This window comes from Ptychodera flava, chromosome 3 (assembly GCF_041260155.1).
Source record: "Ptychodera flava strain L36383 chromosome 3, AS_Pfla_20210202, whole genome shotgun sequence".
Lineage (NCBI taxonomy): Eukaryota > Metazoa > Hemichordata > Enteropneusta > Ptychoderidae > Ptychodera > Ptychodera flava.
Genome location: NC_091930.1, coordinates 40,011,140 through 40,034,235, shown reverse-complemented (window position 1 = coordinate 40,034,235; position 23,096 = coordinate 40,011,140). Strand labels below are relative to the sequence as shown.

At 37.8% G+C, this 23,096-nt stretch overlaps 1 protein-coding gene across 1 annotated transcript; it reads left to right on the top strand.

The window, feature by feature from the left end:
* The first annotated feature begins 3,773 nt into the window (after positions 1-3,773).
* LOC139130000 (FAD-dependent oxidoreductase domain-containing protein 2-like) lies at positions 3,774-18,007 on the top strand. The gene is made up of 7 exons (XM_070695718.1): positions 3,774-3,863; positions 5,127-5,807; positions 7,193-7,450; positions 8,297-8,542; positions 8,926-9,115; positions 9,379-9,607; positions 17,185-18,007. The coding sequence occupies exons 1-7, from the start codon at positions 3,857-3,859 to the stop codon at positions 17,359-17,361; spliced, it is 1,788 nt and encodes a 595-aa protein (XP_070551819.1). The 5' UTR covers positions 3,774-3,856; the 3' UTR covers positions 17,362-18,007.
* The last annotated feature ends 5,089 nt before the right edge of the window (positions 18,008-23,096 follow it).

The following is a 23,096-nucleotide window of genomic DNA, read 5'->3' as shown; positions in this document are numbered from 1 at the left end:
CCTCTTTTTCAGTTTTCTCCTAGATTCAAAGTTGACCACCAAACCTATAAAGGAACCCAGTTGACAAGTTAAAAGACCCTATATAATTTATATTGTTTGCGACCTCTCTCAAGAATGTAGTTCTCTACCCCGTACCATGAACCGAGGCTCGAAAACACAAAACTGGTTAAAAGAGGCTACACTTTGATCTTCTAACCTTTACTGAAATTGTCAAACACTGGCATGTGCCAAGTCCGTCGCTCTCTTTGCCTAGGTTTTTTGATTGCGTATGTTCAATATTTGGTTGTTATGAGTACTTCAAACAATTACGTATTTTACACTATGACTCGGGTGTAAATGGCCTATAAAGATAATGTGAGGTGGATGCAATTTATCATCTAGATGTCAAATAAACAGGTCGACCATTACGTCACTTTAGGTACGGTTCACAACAGGAAAGAAGACGCGTAAAATTTAAAGCAGTAACATTTCCATCCCAGAAATTTAAATGAACAACCCGACGGCAAATATATCATGCATAAATGTATGGTCTTCGAATTATTAACGCACCCAATATTTTTCTAATGTTCAAAATTATTTTAAAAGATCAAAATTTCAAAACCTATAGACTTTCAGGTGATGCGTGCGTTTGCAATATAGTTTGTGTTCAAACATACTTTCGCGTTAGTATAAAAAAGTAACCAAATTTTTCTCTCTTTAGATTCGCTTGGTCAAGAAGTCAACGATATCAGGATTTTCAAATTTCACTGAGTGAAGTACGAGTTTTCAAATTAACGCCTTATACACATATTGTGCAACTGCTTGTAGGGGGCACTTTTGGCATATGTTGCAATTTTATGGTTTCTTGAAACTATCACTCGAGTGAAGATAGGTTAGTAATAATCTTCTTATCAGGGGTTTTATACAGCCTGTACCATTCGAATAACCGAGCTACAAATCTTTTTATTACGATTAGGTGCATAATCACAGTGTACCAAGGGCAGTCAATCAAGATACAATGCCAGATATAGGTAAAACATAAAAGAAAGGCCATCATCATAACTTTATCACAGTAATGTCGCGTTGGTCTGAAAATAAACGTTTCTTCTCAAGATTCATTTTTTTGCAATTTTCCCTTTGAGTTCAAATTATATTTGATCTCTACGTTCTGGAAAACAGATTTAATGAAGCATCTGCTTCATGCATTATGACGACAAGGCAAATGACAACACTTGCAATGTTCGATTACAAAGCAAATCGTACTCAATTTAAATACCTCGTAACTATACTGAATTCGATAATATTTCTGAACTAACTATTGATTTTACTTATCAAGCCATTCAGTCGACTTGGAATAAGGTAATATATTGATGTTACCAGGATGGGTTTCATGGTCAACACAAACCAACTACTATTTTTCTTTGTAATTCAGTTCAGTGGTTTTTTGCTTCCGATGAAATGCACATTCGCCCTCTTTTTCAGTTTGCTCCTAGATTCAAAGTTGACCACCAAACCTATAAAGGAACCCAGTTGACAAGTTAAAAGACCCTATATAATCTATATTGTTGGCGACCTCTCTCAAGAATGTAGTTCTCTACCTAATACCATGAACCGAGGCTCGAAAACACAAAACTGGTTAAAAGAGGCTACACTTTGATCTTCTAACCTTTACTGAAATTGTCAAACACTGGCATGTGCTAAGTCCGTCGCTCTCTTTGCCTAGGTTTTTTGATTGCGTATGTTCAATATTTGGTTGTAATGAGTACTTCAAACAATTACGTATTTTACACTATGACTCTAGTGTAAATGGCCTATAAAGATAATGTGAGGTGGATGCAATTTATCATCTAGATGTCAAAAAAACAGGTCGACCATTACGTCACTTTAGGTACGGTTCACAACAGGAAAGAAGACGCAGTAACATTTCTATGCCCGAAATTTAAATAAACAACCCGACGGCAAATATATCATGCATAAATGTATGGTCTTCGAATTATTAACGCACCCAATATTTTTCTAATGTTCAAAATTTTTTTAAAAGATCAAATTTTTAAAACCTATAGACATTCAGGTGATGCGTGCGTTTGCAATATAGTTTGTGTTCAAACATACTTTCGCGTTAGTATCAAAAAGTAACCAAATTTTTCTCTCTTTAGATTCGCTTGGTCAAGATGTCAACGATATCAGGATTTTCTAATTTCACTGAGTGAAGTACGAGTTTTCAAATTAACGCCTTATACACATATTGTTGATACAGGTGTTTAATAAGCACATAATCCAATTCCATGGATTTCATGGCCCCGGTTTGAGAAGGTGCGTTTCTTTCAGCAAGTATGAAGTTGACAACCTTTCCTCTCCTGAGAAAGTCCATTTTGAAGCGATTTAAGCGATTTCGACATGTGCTGGTTAAAATCTAGAGACAGACTGGGTACAATAAAGCAAGTGCAAAAGATTTTACTTTGAAACAAAATGTAAAAGATGGATAATAAATATGTGACTATAACTTGCTCTTCAATCTTTTTTAAAATTCAACCCTTGCTCTTACGTAGGAAACTATTTGATTGTATGTTTGTGCGTAAATGCCTTTTATCTTCTTATGACTCTACAGATTGTACAGGTCTTTATGGTCTATTCGTAACTAGATACTCTGCTAGACATAGACCTCTATTACACATCCCTTACTGTAGAGTTGATGTTACAAAAAATGGCCTGATTGGACGTACGTCACGACTTTTTAATGATTTGATTGATAAGGTTTGCGATGTCGATGTTTTGAAGAATCGCTTTCAACTTTTAAAAGACATGTTTACTTGTTTTTGTCATTGTTTGATGTTTAGGGTACTTTTAGTTTGTTTAAATTTTAGTGTATTTTATCCTCTTCTTTATTTTCTTGTCTGTAAGTAGGGTGCCTGATGGCGCTGTTGATGAGCAAATAAAAAAAACATATCTAGTTATCTCTTGTTCACGTGATTTCTTTAAGATTTACCACGTAGTCAATGTTTGCTGTGACCTTTTTCCATTGGAACTAAAGAACTTTAACCTCTGTTCAGTCGACCGGAGGAAAAGAACGCGTTTTCTCAACTTTAGATTGATATTCGCTTCTACACGACCGGTCATTGAGGAATAGCTAAAACATCATTATGCATCCCCCGCAGAGTTATTGTGAATTATTGTGATCCTCAAAAGACTTCAGCTATCATTGTGAACTTACAAATTTAACATTCTTTTTAAGTAAATGAGTCTAAAGCTCTGTAATGGCAAGAGGTTTGGGCAAAGTTCCTGTACTAGCTAGAATTTGGATCAGTCGTCCCTGACAATGTGGTGTGGGAAAGTATGAATCGAAATATAAATAATTTTGGCTGCAATACGCTCTACTTGACATTGCCCGCCAACTTGTCCGAGTTGAGTCACCAGACCCTCCTGTTCACAGAATCCGTACTTTCTAGGATAGTTGATCACTTGAGAGTCGTGTAACCACGATACCGAACCGATGTTCAAAGTTTCCACCTGGTTTGAGGCAGCGAAAAAATACATTCGTGTGCATTTGCCTATGCAGTTTCAGGAAGGGTCCGTACTAAAAGTTCTCTACTTAACATAGTTACCCATAAGCAGGCTGATGCAGCTATGTAAGTGTTACATAGTGCGATATATCCCTTTTCCATTTTGTTATCAGCTGGAGCTGATCCAAGTTAAAAAGCGATCACATTATTACCTCACGTGATTGACTGGGTTTGCACGCTTCTCTGCGTATCAACCTCTCCATCACACATATTTAAGCACCAGCGTAGGCCCTGATCGATTACAGAGAGCTTCATCTCATCAACGGAACGTGTCTGGTTTACATCATCAAAAGACGATTCAGAGTTGATCAGGAAACATGAGAGGTAAGCAGGGTAGCACACTTTCTCACCTGTTATGGATTTGGTTCGGCAAGTTCGTGTACCATTATACTGAATCACTCTTGTTTTGTTTCCAATTTTGAGATGCGTTCATCGTTTGAAAAGAATAAGGAATTTTTGAAATAGTTGTTGTCACTACTGCCTATATTTTTTGTTTGCGTTGAAAAACATATGAGTCGGCTTGAAGAAATTTACACTTCTGCAAATCAAAATCTGAATTGCAGGTCACCATGTTGCAAGTCACCGAAACATATGGAGATCATGTATTTTTTGTGCAACTTATATTCTCTAATATTGATTTTTAGGTAAGACAATGAAAACAGGTCAATGCATGACGAATGTCAATGTACGACAAATGATCATATTATTTTAATGTGCAACAATTTATTTCTTTGGTTGATTAAGAAAGGGCATCGTCCCTTGCAATGTAATATGAGAGAGAGAGAGATGCATATATGCAGACAGACAGACAGACAGACAGAAAGCGAGACAGATTAAGACAGACAGAAAGAGACACATGCACAAAAAGAGTAGTTCAGGCATGGGGGAATTATTATTACTATCTCTCTTACTTTGTTGATAAAATAGAGATTTTTTCGATAACCAGCGAAACGTAAAACATATTCATATGAGAAAGTACTAAAGAAGGTTCAATCAAAGGGATGTTCTGTTCATTTCTAGTTACGTGTTTCCATCTCTCTTAGTTACAAGAACAAAATTATATTATTATAAAAATTATATTATTATGTTATTGTAGCATTAGTTCATCGTAGCTGTAGTAATAAAGTTTGAAGAAATAGAGCCGTCGCCTCCGTCTCCATCACTTGAACTCCAAAGATCCTGCTTCATAAACAATCCAACACAGTATATCCGCCGTTAAAGTCCACGTCTGAGAAGTAGGAAATGATAACTGCAAATTTGTTACGGCAGAAATGAACCAAGGCTGCACGATAAAGCGACCTGTTATCATTTTAGGCTTATGTGCAGCGTCTTTGAAGCTGCTATCAAATTTGGTGGCTTAATGTTGCCATTATAATAGAATAATACAAATAGACTCCGTAAATTGCTGTGAATAGTGACAATCGACCAATCAGATATAACCTTCCGACACGCTGCTCATGAACAGATCTTTTTTATTACAGTAGTGGGGATGATTTCGTTTTTCAGAGCAGTACGGAGCACCCCTGGGCGTTAACTAGCACAATTAAATATTGGTGATTTTTGACTGTGTTCGTTTCTCTGTTTTAGTTCATCACGAAACCATCATTGTTGGAGCTGGCCCAGCCGGTCTTCAAATGGGACACTTCATGAACAAGGCCCAGCGTGACTATGTCATCCTGGAGGCGTCCAACCAACCCGGTTACTTCTTCACGCACGAGCCGCGCCATCGTGTTCTGATTTCCATCAACAAGAGATTCAACCCGTTCCCAGAATTCGAATACAACATGAGGCATGATTGGAATTCCCTTCTTTCGGACGATCGATCACTTCTATTTCCCAAATACTCTTCAGATCTGTTTCCAAAAGCCGATGAAATCGTTAACTACTTGAGTGACTTCGCCAAGAAACTTGAAATCAAAATCACCTACGACACGCGCGTGAACAACATCAGTAAAGAGAACCGACCTGGCTCTGATGAGGGACTGTTTTATCTGAAGACGAGTGGTGGCATAGAATACAGTTGTAAAGTTCTGATAATGGCAACCGGCGCACTGTCCGAACGTCTCCCAGATATCCCTGGTATCGAACTTGCCGACACCTACGCAAAACACGACCTGGATACGAGGAAATATGAGGGTAAACTGGTTGCAATTGTCGGCCAAGGAAATAGTGCATTTGAAGTGGCAGATTACCTCTCCCCGTATGCTGCATACGTCCATATTTATGGACACAGACCTCTGAAGTTTGCATGGAACACACATTTTGTCGGTAAGTCCTAACGGTGATCTGCTCTGTCTACTTCTACCGATGATATTCTCAATCTTTTGCAATAATGTATTTGTCTACCACTTGTGGGGACTCAGTTTGAAGCTCATTGAGCAATTAAGTTTCGAAGAGTTTATTTTTGTAAGAATCAAACGTTTACTTTTCCCGACAAAAGTATTGCACAAAGACGGTGGCCATTTAGAATTTTTATAGAGTCGGTTAATATTGGATATTTAGTTCTTTGGTATCACGTTTTGCACGGTGACCACTCATTTATTCTTTGTTTGGAATGGGGATGGTGACAGATTGAGCAAAAGTTTTATTAATCTTTCAATATCGAGGCTCCAACTACCTTAACTGTGATCCCAGTTTGTGAATGGCATGCCTTTACATTTGAATCTGCTTTATCCCATCCTCCAGTATTCAATAAAAAACCTATTGCCGATGAAATATCTGTTTCCTCTCCATGGCATTTCATCTCCTCTTTGAAACCATGATGTTGCCAAACATTCAGTGACGCATAGATACACGTAATGTTTGCCGTTGTATATCTCTAGCGTAGGTAATGTAGCCTGCGATTTGATATATAAACAGTTCCTATATTCATGTGCCTTATTTTTCGAGGGGAAAATCTTATATTCAACTGCATGTGTTCGCATTGGTAGCATGGCGTCCCCATCTAAAGGTAGCTCAGTTCATGCTGCATTGCCTAAATGTAACACAGTAAGAGACATGGTCGCTCGTAAGATTTTGACAACACGGCCCTACGTTGAACAGTGTTGAATGTTCCGTACCCGGATGTAGATATATATAATACATTAGTAACAATGGGCAGAATGGTGCATGTTCTCGATAGAAAAAAGTTTCTCGACAGTACGCTAAGAGTATTGAAGCAACAATCGTCGGTAACTTAATCAACGTACTGAGATAAAGGTTTCGATACACTATCTCATTATATATCAATCAAAGATCTTGCTGCTCCTCGAAACCCTTAAGTTTGGTTCGGCGACGGCTATTTCTTTTCCTTGGCATGCTGACACTGTTGTTTTGAAATAGCAAAAATCTAATGACCTTCAGCAACTCTATGCTCAAATTTAACGTTACCAGGGTACTGTAAGATAGATGAGTTACATCATTTAAATGATTTTGCAATGCGGAAGGAACGGCAATATTTTTGACTAAAATAAAGTTTTCTGTTTTCTGTCTTCTCTCAAGATCAAGAAAACTATTCAAATTAAATACCTAACGAAGTCGAAACGTTTTCTTCATCGCAAATCATGACTTCCGAGGGTTTCCGGTCTAATATTTGAGTCACTCCAAATAAGTAGAAAGTTTTGGTTACATATATCTAATTACCTAACAACCTCGTCTTTACTATTGCATTACAGGTGATCTGCGAGCCATCAACAACAACGTCTTAGAAATGTACGGCCTAAACGGGCTCCACTCGTACTTGTTTGCGGAGGCTACAGAACTGAGCAAGCCTGAAGGGGAGGCCGATAAAGTTATTCTTCATTCTCGGGAGTTGGTTCTTCACTCGAACAGGCAAAGCTACTTCTCGAATGCCAGACAATATGATTACGTAATCGTATGCACAGGATGGAACTATGTTGACACCTCGCTTTTCGCCGATAATTGCAAACCGGGTGAGTAGGTTCGAAATGGTTCAAGCACACAGCACTGCTATGTAATTTTATATTTGCATTATTGAAAAAAAAAGAAAATGGGCCACAAACGTATGCTTTGCTTGTGTTACCTTCCTTTGGTAATTTTCAGTTATTATGTTTAGTGTGGGCTATGGGAATATGTATAGGCGTTAGTTATACACCTCTCTTTGGGAAGGGTTGCAGTTTGCACACTTAGCTATGGGGAGGGTCACATTTTACGCATGCGATTACTTTAATGATAACTGAACAGACGGACGAGAAATGAGCATTGCCATACAAAATATCAGCATTTATTGTGCTACGTCTTAGTGATTCTTGGAGTGGTTTCTTTGAAATTGTGCACTGCTACCCTGCTGATAATAGGTTAGTTGGGTTGTTTGTGTGGATGTATCTCTTTTCAACTTAGGAATATCCTGTAAAATATATATATATATATATATATATATATATATATATATATATATATATATATATATAATTTTAGTCTTCAATTATTTTGAACAATCTGTACTAACGTATATTGTCGATATGTTTCTACCAAACAATTATCAAACGCATACTGCTTCAGTGCGTACACTTCAAATACCACTGTTACGCACAGAATCACATGATCACAGGATCACATTTGCTCATGGATCAAACCTGATTCCTTTTTCCCGTGCTTCTTCATTTTCAACGCTTCTTTATAATTATTGAGGGGCTCCTTGTGCGAATGCACCAACTTGCGCGTCCACTTTATATTTGCCTACCTGCCTGCACCTTTGTTTGTTTTTCTGAACGTGTTACGTGTTTAAGGAACTCATAACTTAGAGGGTGTCTTTACAGCTACAAAGAAAGACGGCAAGTTCCCTCTCCTGAAGACCAACTGGGAATCTGACAGTGTCGAAAATCTCTTCTTTATGGGCACTTCCATGCAGGCTAACGATCGCAAAGCAGCGTCTGGATTCATCCACGGTTTCAGATACAACGTACGCACCATGCATCACATGATGGAGGAAAGATATCATAAAGTTCCTTATCCGGTGCAGTTTTTCCCACGTGACTGCACCCCTGTAGCAAATAAACTTGTAGGTAAGCAATTAACCAGGGTAGTTGTGTTTTCTATTCAGTATAGCTGTAAAAATTACAGGCACAATTTTCTTTCAGCCATTCTACTGTTTTCCAAAAGGATAATTAGGTAATACATTCCAACACATCAAAGATCTCTCAGACGAGTTTATTGAAATGCATTGCATGCATATACAATATCAGATTCATGGTACTTCACATGTCAATTGAGAACTATATGTCAAATGACCAGTCATTTCATTTACAGCTAATTCATCAATGTTAGAATATGTGGAAACAAAGTAAATTCTAAATGATTGCTGTCGGCGTCGGTGCAAAAAGTACTGCAGTAATTATGATACCAGTATCTTGATATTTCGTATTTCTATGTTTCCGTTATTTTCCAGACCGAGCGAGCGTAGATGCAGCTATTTATCAGCTAAACACATTTTTGGGTGACGTAGTGATAGTCCCGGACGATCCCAAGGATCAACTCCGTTACTACGCCGATTTGCCAATGGATTATGTAATGGAACAAGATTGGTTCAAGAATGCCAAGCATGCATTTACCATGGTTCACAGATACAATTTCGAAAGGTATGAACTCCCTTATTCGAGTGTCTTTCTTTAACAAGATATAATAAGAATTATAAATTATATATATATATATATATATATATATATATATATATATATATATATATATATATATATATATATATATATTATATATCTGTCTGTCTGTCTGTCTATCTGTTTTTTTATTTTTGTATTGTTCTTTGTCTGTCTGTCTGGTCATTTTAAAAAATCTATTCATTTATATATATTTATTCATTTGTTCGTTCATGCAATGCACAAAGGTTTGATGAATATTCCAAGGATCCACTGTCGTTTACTCACTGGCCACACTCTTATGATCCTCATTGCCAAGCTTTCTTGAGACCAACGCTGACCTACTATCAAAACGGCAAATACGTTGATGAGACTGGTGGCGGCGAATCACTGGTACTCCGTTTTGACGTCCAGGAATTAACCCGTGACAACCCGGACAAGAACCGAAACTTGTTCAAAAACTTCATCAACAAATATGTAAGTATGATAATTGTTTTCGTGTCGGCTCATCTCAAATATACTTACAGTAGAATTTGTGTTTTCTGATTATGTGAATCACTTAGGCGTTGTGAGTTTGGACCAATGCATCAAGTTGCTGGTATGATATCTATTGGACTTTTGCAGCGTGAAAAGAATGCCAATAACTAGCGTCAGTCAAATATGTATATGAGGATGTTAATGCCACACGAATGTTTCTCCCCATTTATCAATAATGCTGTCATCTTAATGCGAACGTAACGAGACATCGATCCTAATGCGTCTTACATGAGCATGAACTAGAATAGAATTTCTGTTACACAATTATGTCAGTTATTATTTCCGGCAAATTCTTCACATGCATCAGTCAAAATAAGTGAACCCTCTATCCATTGTACCAAAAAGTTTATGATCCCCTTCAAAGATGACAAAAATTTCATGACCCCCCTCCAGTTTCTTGAGTAAAGCTGCACACACAAACACCTCCGGAGGGGGTGCGATAAAATAAAAAAAGATTCTCAGAGATTTTAAATAATCCCCCAGTTTAACGCAATGTGTTCACATTCAAATCTCCCCTTCTGACTTGCTATAATTTTGAAATCCCTCCCAAAAGGATTGGACAGAAATTACAGGTGGTTTGCAATTTTTGTGCAAGCACTTTTGAACGGTCATGAAATTCCGTGGATGCCTTTTCGGGAGAATCACCGTTTTTTGCACAACTATTAGATGGCAAATTGTGGTTGATAGTAGTTCTTCATTCTAAAATATCAAATCATAATACGTGGGAATGTATTGGGCAGACTAGTAGCAGTTTCCCATAAAAACGATCTACATCTGTATACTTACACATGTCTGATGATTCATGTAAATGTGTTTTCCTTGCAGTGGAAGGTAAAAGTGCATGCGTGTATAAAAGTTTGATATTTGGATTAAATTGATAATGTTGATCCACTATGCACGCTAGTGTAGAAAACTATGTAATACTGAGAAAACTATGTCATACTTTTTCAAATCAAAACTAGCGATAAATATGCATTTATAGACCTTTGATAATTGACATAAATGCATTTGATAGGAATAGGGTAGTTACAAATCGTATCTGTGTAAAAATTCGATTTTGGAATTTCACCAAAAATATTAATCAACTATACATGGGAGTGTATGATAAAAATGTGAATAATATTTTTAAATGAAAAACTTGCAATACTTAAACATATATAGATGTTTGATATAATTAACACAATAGTACTTGATTAGGATATGATGCTTAAAAGTGCATATTTGTCTACAAGAAATTTGATTTTGGAATTTCATTTTCGGTTCACTACACATGGTAGTCTATGAGGAAAATATGAATAATATTTTTCCAATTTAAAACTGGCTAAATCTGTGTATTTATAGGCGTTTGGTAATTCATCTTAATGTGCTTGATTAGACTAGGGTGGTTGCAATAGATGTGTGTGCAAGAAATTTGATATTGGAATTTCACTGGAATGTCTATCCGGAAACTATAATTTTTTTTCTAATAGAAAACTAACTAATCTCTGCATTTTTAGACATTTTCTAATTCATTTTAGCTTACGTGCTCACATACATGAGCCAATGTCATAGCGATGTCTGTCTGTCTGTCTGTGTGTGTGTGTGTGTCTGTCTGTCTGTCTGTCTGTTTACACGATAAATCAAAAACCTCTCGACGGATTCAAGTCAGATTTTGTAGACAGGTAACACATGCTAATTGCAAGAACTGATTAGATTTTGGTAAGTGTGGCTTGGGTATTAATGAAGTAATGACATATCACTTTTTTCATATAATGGTTTCCCTATGGAGACAGTTATGACAGTGTCGACATATATCAAGAAATGCTGCAAAAAATTTCATGAAACTTTTCACAGATGATAATCTGAGAACATTATGATGATACAGTGAGTGTCATGTCAACTACCAGCTCGTTTGCATATTTAATGAACTTTTGTACTTAGTGACACCATTCTGAAAGTCCTGCAACAAATTTGATGTTACATACAACAAATATTGATGTGATATATATCTAATTGTACTTAGAAGCATTAGGCAGTGTCAAGTTAATAAATAACTCATTTGCATATTTAATGAAGTTTGTAATTATATAACTCCAAAACATCTGCACCAAATTTTAAGAAATCTGCTGTAGATACTGATCCGACAGATATCTAACTGTGGTATAAAGCATTTAGTAGTGTGAATTTAATTAAGAGTTCATTTACATATGTAATTAACTTTGTAATCAGGCATTTAACTCTAAATTCAGTAAACCTATGCAATGTGAGCTAACTTAACTGTGATTAGACATTCAATCATTTAAAGTAGCACTTGTTATTATATATGATGTCATCAATTTTTTCTCTGTTTGATGTCATCGTGTTTTTGCGGCGCTGTACAACTTCGAACCGAAGGCCAGAAGTTGTGCGGCTCGGCGAAAAATACGAGTTTACGATGAAGTAAAGGAGAGAATATTTAGAATATTTTCAAATATATATCTATGAAGAGAAGACAAACCAGTTCGAAACGGTAGTTCTTATTCAAGGAGGTGTCGCAGCTTTCAAAATATTACAAGCTTACGATCTTGGAGAGGCCGAAAAGTTCAGTTCAATGGCAACCACCGTGACCCAGACTAAGTATGTAACCACAATCCCCACAACGGGCCGTCTCCGCCGGTGTCAACTCGTCCATGTCGATCCCGGTCGTCAGTGGATATTTATGTCTTACGAATTTGATGTTTGCAGTGACAAATATCTCGCCCGTAGATACCTCCCAATTCTGTCAGTTGACAGAATCTCTATTCCGTTGTCAAAGTCAGTTTTCGATAACACATCCATAGCGCTGAACTGCAGAGTTCAGGCTTCAGCTAAGCTTATAGCTGATGTTTTTGCTATAGCGCTACCCTGCAGGTTCGATTCCCATAGATAATTTACGGAAATTTATGTGATGAAGGAAATTTATCGTTGTGATGATTTGTTTCTTCCTTCGCTTCCCGAAGATCGTACTGTACTTATTTATTAAGTTGAACTTACGTTGGGGTGTAGCTTTCGGGTTTCTCGCCATGAACAACGTCCACATTGAGTAGTCCGTGCGTGCAACTAGATTGGAGCGCTAGCTGCTACGGCACCCCCTAATTGTATTCTTTGGAAAAGCTAAATAAGCTTTAGCGACTCAAAATTTCGTTACACATGCCTTCCATGTTTCGATGTCTGAATTTACCAATTTACCTTTTCGTAAAAGCGTCATAAGAGCTCGGCGTCGATCGCGACAGATCGGTCTGTGCACGAAAGCCTCACTGCAAAGTGCAGGAAATAACTTACGATTAATGACATAGAACAGGGGTAATTCCGATTTCTTATCCGTCCTATTCTACGTCACACAGGTGACGATTCGGACCAGATCATGTGATAGTGTAATGTATGCCAGGATTTTCCCAGAATTCTATCTGTCACTGACCATCAAAGTTTTCCCACGAGGTACTGATGACATATGGTGCATATTATGATGTTCCTTGTGAAATACTCTTTTGTGTCAATGCCTTTTCTCACATGGCAAAACCAAACCCGGCTAGTGCAATGTAACAGTCACGAGCACTTTCCCTTTTGAAAGCTACACATTATTATAAAGATATCACACTATCTTTATGTTTGCGCTGAATGAGGCTGAAATTAATGGGATAAGAATTTCATGTGAGGATATCTTCCAGGAATTACTTTTGAGTGTGCTCATCAAAGGAGTCGTACAAGGCTATCGAAAGGGTGCTATGGAAAAACTGAAAATTTCTATATCAAAACTTCAAACAAGTTGGCGCTGGGCGTTATAGTTGATAGCATATGCTATCAACTACAACGCCCAGCGCCGACTTGTCTGAAGTTTTGAAATCGAAATTTTCAGTTTTTCCATAGCACCATTTCGATAGCCTTGTACTACTCCTTTGATAGTCTTCCCAAAGTGTTATACACTCATAAATTCAATCTGTGGCCGTTTTTTCAACATTGACGTAACATCAAGTGCAACATTAATGATTAATCAGCTACAGATGAATTGTTCGATATATTTGATTCAAAGCTGACAAGAACAACATAATTATGTGAATGTTATCCTATGAGTCACAATCGCATCTTTTCTCTTAGTGTAAATACGGCTAGTTTTCAATCGGGTTCGAACCAACAACATACGACATCAGTCGCCTAGCGGAGAGGCCACAGAGAGAACTGCTCGGCTAAATCTCCACTCCCAAAAAGAGTGGTTCAATAGCCGGCTAAGTTGTTACATTTTTTTTTCTGAGACTGCTCCACACATTGTAGAGTTCGCGAGGCACTCATGCACGTACGCTCACTATCACACATCGCCCACACAAAATTTATCGAAGCAAAGCAATGAATACAACGCTATACCTCGGCGAACGACTAGTCTCGGGGAAAATTCTGTCCACCAACAGAACTATCAACCCAGGGTAGAAAATACGGCTAGTTTTCAATCGGGTTCGAACCCAAAACATACAGCATCAGTCGCCTTGCGGAGAGGCAGCAGACAGAACCACTGGGTTAAATCCCCACTCCTAAAAAAGAATGGATCAATAGCCGGCTAAGTTGTTACTTTTTTTCTGACTGAGACCGCTCCACACGTTGTAGAGTTCGTGAAGCACTCAAGCACGTACGCTCACTATCACACATCACGCATACAAACTTTATCGAAGCGAAGCAACGAATACATCGCTATAACTGAGCGAACGATAGCCTCGGGGACAATTCTGTCCACCAGCAGAGCTATCAAACCAGGATAGAAAATACGGCTAGTTTTCAATCGGTTTCGAACCCACTCATGACCCCTCAGGTATATGGATATGTGTTAGCAGTTGCCATGGAGTACTGCATTGCATGCTGGGAGTTTTTGAATTGCAGTCACGTGTATTTTTGGTTCAATCCGACATAATCCTCAACCATCCTTGATCGTGGATACAACAACTGGTGACGAGGATGGGATGAATCGTGCATTATAGTTGGCATGTCCGGGAAACTACGAACTTCAGTTGCGCTTTCCGGTTCACGGGCTTCATTTATCGCCTTCACTTTACTCTCAGTTGGCCCTTTACCACGCTTGGATAGGATTAATCCCATAAATTCCAACTGTGACATGTAGAATGCACATTTTGACTTGTTCAGTGTCAAGTTTTTCTCTCTCAGTTTCTCTGGTAATTGCACTTACCATTGATTGTGTTCGGCTCCATCTTTTGCGTGTAGGAACAATTCATCTGAAATGTTGGCAACGCCCTCACAACCTTGTAATACCTGTGGTATAACGTGTTTGTAGATATCTGGCGCAGCATTAATTCCAAACATGAGGCGCTTGTACCTATACAACCCTCAGTGTGTGACGAACGTTGTAATACTTTATGTTTCAGGGTCAAGTTCAATCTGATGGAATCCCCATTTCAGGTCAAGCTTGCTACACACAGTGCTTTGGTTCACATCTTGTAGTATTTCGTCGACTGTTGGTATTTGGTAGCGCTCATGAACGATTGCTCGGTTTGCTTAGCGCATGTTTACACACAGCCGGATTTCCCCATTTGATTTTGGAACTACGACCACTGGACTTACCCATGGCGTCGGGCCATCCACAGGTTCTATAATGTCCAGGTTGATTAGTTCATCAATTTTCGCTTTCACTTTCTGACGTAAGCTAAATGGTGTGCGTCGAAATGGCTGTGCCACTGGTGTCACATCTGTGTCAACATGTAACTTGAGTTGGTAGTCTCTCAGCTTCCAAACGCCTTTGAAAACATCTCCATATTTTTCAAATATTGCTGCTTCATTCCGTAAAGCATTGATGCTTGCAGCATTCCAAGTTGAATGGCAGTTTCTTGGCCTAGAAGTGATTCCCCTTTTCCATCGATGACAAAAAATTCGGCTTCTACCTCTCTGTCTGCACTTTTTGTCAGTGCGGTAAAACTTCCCATCATATTTAGTGGTTCGCTGGCCCCATATGCATATAGTTTTTTGGTCGAGCCTTTCGTACAGTCAGTGCATTTTATTTTCTTCTTTTTCAACTCACGCCACAGGTACTTCTCAGTAACATTACTGCTAGATCCAGAGTCAATCACCATTTTAATTGGGACCCGACCAACTATGGTCTTAAGTTTCTGTATACCTTGCTGCTGTCGGACGGTGAACGCATACTCGTCCTCAGACAGTGTGCCCACCTGCTTACAGAATGTCTAGGTTTTCCTTTTCCTCCCCTGTTTCTTTTTGGCTTCAATGCTTTTGGATTGGTTGACTTTGATTTACACTGTGCTGCGAAGTGATCTGATTTACCACATTTTGCACAAATTTTACCCTTGGTGGGACATTCAGGATCTCTACCAAAATGTCCTGTTCTGCCGCACCGATAACAGTTAGCAGATTGTTTCTTATTTTGAGTACTGGCTCCTCTATAAAATTGCTTTTTCTCTGTGCTGTTTCCTTGTACACGGTTAATTGATGAAACAGGACTTTTGGCTGCCATACCTTCAAGTTGTATCTGGACTGCTTCATATGCCGAGGAAATTTCTAGCACCTGTGTCAGTGTCAGTGCTTTTCTTTTTTCCAACAGTTTCCTGCGTAGCTCGGTGGATCTACAATTTTCAACAACTTGGTCACGTATTTTTTATCTGACTGGTCACCGTAGTCACAGTCTTTAACAGCTTGTTTCAGTCTGGTCACAAATTGGGCGACACTTTCGCTTTCATGCTGTTGCATCGCTCTGAAAAGATGGTTCTCATAAGTAGTGTTTACTTGAGTTTGAAAGTACCTGTTCAGAGCTTCCTCTGCTTTCTTCTAGTGTTTGGCGTCGCCTGTGTTATCTAATGTCTCAAATATTTTCTGTACCTCATCACCTGCCGAATGGAGAAGTAGTGCTCTTCTCTCTTGCTTGTTATCATCCTTCTCTTCTTCGATTATCAGTCCTTTGCTGCCTGCATACATCATGAAACTTTTTAGCCATCGCTTCCAACGTGTGACAACACTGTTCGGGTCTCTGGTTGGGTCAAATTGTTTTATGCCAGCTACGTCGCCAATATTGATTCCAGCCATCCCAGAATTATACCACAGCTCTGTAGATGTCTAAACTTTATTATTTGTTTGTTGACGTTACAAACATTTCACAAACAGTTTAAGAACCTTGTGATCTCTTTATTAACATGCGAACAGTGGCTTAAAAAAACTACTGCTTGCGTTTTGTGTACAGAGATGAACACAAGAGTACATGTTTAGAGCATCAAAACGGGTTGCGTTACCAGTTTGTTCTTGTTGCTATTTGAAAAAAAATATTCTTGTCAACTGTATTCTGAGAAAAGAAGGGATGTCATGTATGAACAGTATTTGGACGCCTGACCCCTCAGCTGTATGAATATGTGTTAGCAGTTGCCATTAAGTACTGCATTGCATGCTGGGAGTTGTTGAATAAAAGTATAGCTGAGAGTTGAATCGCAGTCACGTGTATGTGTGGTTCAATCCGATATAATCCTAAACCATCCTTGATTATGGTAACTACAGTTTGCTCGGTTTGATTTGTTTTTCAGCTCCATTTCAATCCCGGTGCAAAATACAATGAGTTCTTCTTAGCGACGAAGGAAGCGTATGATATCGCATTTGTACCTCTAACGGAAGAGGAGAAGTCCCGTATACCCCAAGAATTCTATACGATTGGCGGTATCAACTGCAAACCACCAACTATGGACCTGCTACCAGTGATGTAAGATGACGACCTGGTACAGGACTGCATCCCATGTTCTATAAATAAAGACATGATCACTAAGGGGTGTTGTGAATCTCAAGGCCAGAATACTCGTCGCTATCAGTGCAACGATGGAAGTGTTGATCCAATTTAATTTCAATCAAATTTCTATAAAAAATTATTTTCGACCAACATTGAAAACAAAGGTAGTATAGTTTCCATTTCATTACAAAATTCTGTCACGGAGAAACCAATTTTTTGAAAACATTTAAAAAGCGACTGACTTTTAGAAATAAACATACTTGCCTACACACACACATACATACATACATACATACATACATACATACATACATACATACATACATACATACATACATACATTGAAATTGTCTTCAAGAGACACACTAAAAGTAGCAGACAATAGCATACATACTAAATCAGTTCCCTTTATGATCAAATTAAAAAAACTAACACACGAACGAGAAATTGCTTCAATTTTGAAACGGTTTCAGGATAAATGGTAGGTTGCATTTCTTTTTCTATATGCATATCCGACAGACAATGTCAGATCACCTTTCCATTTTGTCAATCAATTGCATGATTATCCAACCCGATTAAACCAACAATAAACCTATTCCATCGGGAATAAAATTTATGCAGAATTACTTCTACTTGTCATCCGTGTTATGTTCCACTCTCTCTCTCTCTCTCTCTCTCTCTCTCTCTCTCTCTCTCTCTCTCTCTCTCTCTCTCTCTCTCTCTCTCTCTCTCTCTCATATACATTAATTTGGCTTAACTCAATATCAGACCGGGGAAATTATTGTGATGGCAATCCGTTCTCTCGCTTTGCTGCCTGACTCTCCCATCTGAGTGTGTGTTGTGTTTGTGTGTGCATGTGTGTGAGAGTGTATGTGTTTGACCAGTCCTGTTTGCTTTTTATTGCATGCCTTTGTATATGCCTCTGCCTATCACGATCTTTTCCTATGCCTACCTTACCTATTCGGTGTGATTCAGTAGTGTGAGAGTCTCCAACAACACCGGTGTGAGTTTGCAGGCAAAGTAAAGATCTAGAACTCGATAAAACTCAAAGATTGAGACGTGTACTATTTAATTGAACTCTAGATTTTCACTTTACTGACTCCATGAGAAGTTGATGAAGACCCATACATGAATGGATGTTTCACTCCAGAATTTGATCTGAATGGCTACAATTCTTGGGTTGACTCCTAACAGAAATCTCTCACGCGCCAGAAGATGTAGACAACAAACTGAAGTCATCATTAGTTGGAAAAGTAATTATACTGATTTCTACGAGACAAGTAATGCCAAATTGTTCATCTACTAAATGTGCTCGCATTCACCTTTTGTGTCCACAAATAGTCGCGTTTCTAACCAGTCAATGTTATCAAATTTTTCCTAGTCAAAAATAGCGTCAATCACACTAATTGCTCACATGTGGTTACATTTAGCAAACCGGAGTGAGTGTACGTACGATATGTAAGCTTAATATCTCCTATGAAAGTATACCTTAAATTATTCCATTAAAAAAGCATGAGCTAGCCTATGTGTGTTTGCGTCTTGTAGTTGATATCATCAAGAAAGGATAATCTGTGCACAATCAATTGTGGCACCAGATCTATGCGCTTACATATGAAATCGTTGTTTTGATTAATAGTGTCGAATGTCTGGTCGGTTATTGTACGCATGTCAGTAATGTGCTTGGCAGGATCAGACAGCAACAGTGGCTATAATGAGGTGCAGCCAACGGACAATTGTGTGCTTATTAGTCCCCCCTGGACGAAGTCCGAGGGGACTTATGGTTTGGGTTCCGTCCATCCGTCCATCCATCCGTCCGTCTACGCAGATATGTCGGACATGTCTGAGCCAACTCCTTTCAAACTTAGTACAAGGATAATACATTATGGCATACATATGCACGTCCACTGTTTTGAGTGTGGCACGCATTATTAGCGCTTATTGCATAATTAGCGATTTTTGAAAAAGAGCTCTGTTTCTTAAATAGATTGCACTAAGTTTGACGAAACTTTGTGCACATGTTGGTCACACACAGCTCTAATAGCACATGAAGACATTTGTCAGTACTGTGTCAATTAATTGCTAATTTGCATAAATTATGAATTTTCATAATTCCAATAATATTTGGATAAATACTGACTCAAATTTAATGAAACTTCTTACACATGTATACATACCAGAGCTGTGTTGAGCTGTTACTTTGTGCAAAGTCATTTGGCAGGATCATGTCAAGTAATAGCTAATTTGCATATTTGCTGAATTTTTGTAATTAGGGTGCTAAGTCAAGAAATAACAAATCAATTTTGATGAAACATGGTACAGATGCTGATATTCTAGAGCTGTAACAGTATGAATGACAGTTAGCAGGACCATGTAATTTAATTGCTAATTTGCATATTTTATGAATTTTTGTAATTAAGGTTTCCAAGACAAGAAATTGACCTTTTACGCTAACAATTTTCTCGTGGTTAATAAGATCAGAACCCCGTAAATAATATATTTCTGAAAGCCTAGATATAGAGGAACATTTTGGTTACAATAGTGTCACCATTGTTTACATAACTATCCTGTGACAGGTAATTTGAAAAACCTTTGAAAAATCGGTTTTCCCTATGTTTTGTTTCAGTGCTTTGAGTTATGTGAATGAAAATTGTGTGAGTAAAAGCTGTTCTAAGAATCTTATAAAGAGTGTCTCAGAATTTTTTTAAACTTTGTCAAACAATTTTTATGCCAGAAAGACTTCCAGAGGGACGAATAAAACCCTAGTTGATATCTTTAAAATTCTGCTCAAATAAAAGCTAAGCAAGATATAAAAAATCTGAGACACACTTTCTAAAAGCGTTGTAACAGATTGCAATTCAGCAAGTTTTAGTAAGATATTTTGAAGTATTGAGACAAAACATAGGGAAAACCGATTTTTGAAAGGTTATGCAAATTACCTGTCACAAATTTGTTCAAATAAAAACTAAGCAAGATATAAAAAATCTGAGACACTTTTTAAAAGCTTTGGAACAGATTGCAATTCAGCAAGTTTTAGTAAGATATTCTGAAGTATTGAGACAAAACATAGGGAATACCCACTTTTGAAAGGTTATGAAAATTACCTGTCACGTGATATTTATGTAAACAATGGTGACGCTGTGGCTACCAAAATGTTCCCTATATCTAGGCTTTTAGAAAATGTTTATTTACGGGGGTTCTGAGCTTATTAACCACCAGAGAATTGTTAGATTAAAGAGGTCAATTTCTTGTGTTGGAACCTTAAGGAAATGTCTAGAAATACGAAAGCAAATTGATGAAAGTTGCATAGTGGAAAGTTGGCATAGTATCTTGTCAAATAATAGGTAATTTGCATATTTAATGAACTTTCCTAATTAATGTGCTATATCCAGAAATATTGTAACACATTTGTTGAAACTCGGTGCAGATGTTGATCTCAAAGTTTTGTAGTAGCATGCAAAGACATTAATCACATCACGTCAATTAATTGCGTATTTGCATATTTTATGATTTTCATAATTAGGCTGATATGTCAAGAAATACTTCTGTAGATTTGTTGAAATTTGGTATAGTTGTTGAGCTCATCTTTCTTTAATTGTGTATAAGGACATTTATCAGTATCATATTAATTAATTTCTAATTTGCATATTTAATGACTTTTCCTTATCCTGCATCAAATTCTATGAAACATGGTACAGATATTGATCTTCCAGTAGAGTAAAGCTGAATAGTTACATTCTGTAACTAAATAATTTATTGATTTATTTAATGACCTTTAATGATTAGGGTGGCACCCAAGATTGGCTGAATATCGAAACAATGTTTGTTATGAGAGATCTATATTCTGAATGACTGCACTAAATCTGATGACACTTGCTGCAGATGTTGATCATACAAAGATTTACCAGTCAAGAAAGGCGTTTTAATTTTAGCAGCATCAATAGTTAATTATAGGAAGTCTCTTCTTTACTGAGCATGAGGACATTTTTGGTTCACATCTGCCGTTCTGACTTTGTTATGTCAAGTGGCATCACTCAGATATACTTGGACCAGTTTCTTGCATATAATTTGAATTTTGACAATTAAGAAGCCAGGGCATGACAAACCTAATTCTGCCAAACTTGGTAAAAGGACATACCCTTATGCCACTACTTGTTTACAATCCAATCCAATAAGGGCATCAGTCACAGACAGGGCTTTGGTACCCGCATCCATTGTTTGTTAGCATCATATCAACTTCAACTTTTGGTCACTTCCAGTGAGATTCCAAATTACAAGAGGGGAACTACGTCAATGTCAATGACTTGTTATGATAAGCCCTGCCAGCTAAAAATATGTCCTCTGCCAAAGCATAATTAAAATTTCCCCTGCCCTAAAAAAATTGCTCCCGGAATAGCTTTTTCGATGAATAGCTCTGTTGCGTTGGCTGCATCTGTATAACATGCATGCTAGTAAGGTCAGGTGGTCTGTTTGATCGATCGATTGTCTGCTCGACCTTTCGCTAGCGTACTATTTTATTTTGGTTGCAGTGGAGATTGGAGCAAAGGGTTGGCGATCGATAGATCGAGCAGACAATCGATCGATCAAGCAGGCAACCAAGCCCACGATCGCCTGTGGGTAAATGAAACTCACAGTACAGAGAAAACAACGCGTAGCTCCTCTTCCTACACCTGAAGCGACAATGGCATGTTTGCCAAATAGGGCTTAGCCGACACCAAAGTCGCCAACTGAAATATTAAAGGGGGATCCAACAAGGCAATTTGTGTAACGAGAGTGTTGTCCATGTTAATATTCTGTTGTAACGTATTTTGCACCTTACATTAAAGGGAAACAGTACATGCGTGTAACTTTCCGCAATGATTTGAACATTTTTCCTCGCGCCAATTAAAATAAATCTTCTCTTCGCTCCATTCCCACCAAACAATACACTTCGTTTTCTTACCAAAAGACCCAACTGTCATCTATTTGCCAAACGATTTTCCCTTCAACATATAAACTCTCGCAAAACAGCCACCTTAGCCCTGTTTCAAACTTCCCGCCCTTCTTTTTCCGCCAACTCATACTAAAAGAATACTTCCGATCTGCTTACAAAGATATTACTTTCGAACAGGTTATTGCACGAACAAAACAGACCTTTCGTTTACAAATCTTACGAAAGTTTAAATTCTGTCTCATAAAACTGAAAGAAATTTGATATCAACCTGTCAAGATTACGAGATATTATGGGTATTATTGATATTAGTATGTTTTATAGTTGCAAAAATAAAAGCTTTCAAGCTGTTGTCTTTGCATAGTCTCAGACTGTAATTCTTGTTCTCGTGTTTCTTCGTAGGATTTATTGAAATTCTTGTAAAATGTAGAAGCCAAAAAAGCAAAGAATCTCAAAATGTAAACGACGACCCCAATTGCAAGTTTCTTAAGTGTACATCCTCATTCAAAAACACTGCATGTCGAAAGTATTGGTATCGGCTTGGAGGCATTGGCAGTTCTCCTATTGGTACAAATTAATAGTCGCGCCAGCGGCTTACTGACTACGCATGCGCTTATTCATAATATACTATGCGAGTAACCGGAAGTGTACCCTTCTTTCTCATGATGGGCGCCGCCATGTTTTTTTTTGAGTACTCGTAAATAAACAAATACGAAACAAATTACCATGATATAACATGCCTTTTATAAAATATACCTCTTTTATTAGCCAGTAAATGTTATTATACA

What these genes read in the sequence shown, in the direction of transcription:
- LOC139130000 (XM_070695718.1), top strand. An exon ending in CGCCGATAATTGCAAACCGG is followed by an intron (nt 7,451 to 8,296) that starts GTGAGTAGGTTC and finishes GTGTCTTTACAG; the next exon opens with CTACAAAGAAAGACGGCAAG. An exon ending in AAAACTTCATCAACAAATAT is followed by an intron (nt 9,608 to 17,184) that starts GTAAGTATGATA and finishes TTTGTTTTTCAG; the next exon opens with CTCCATTTCAATCCCGGTGC.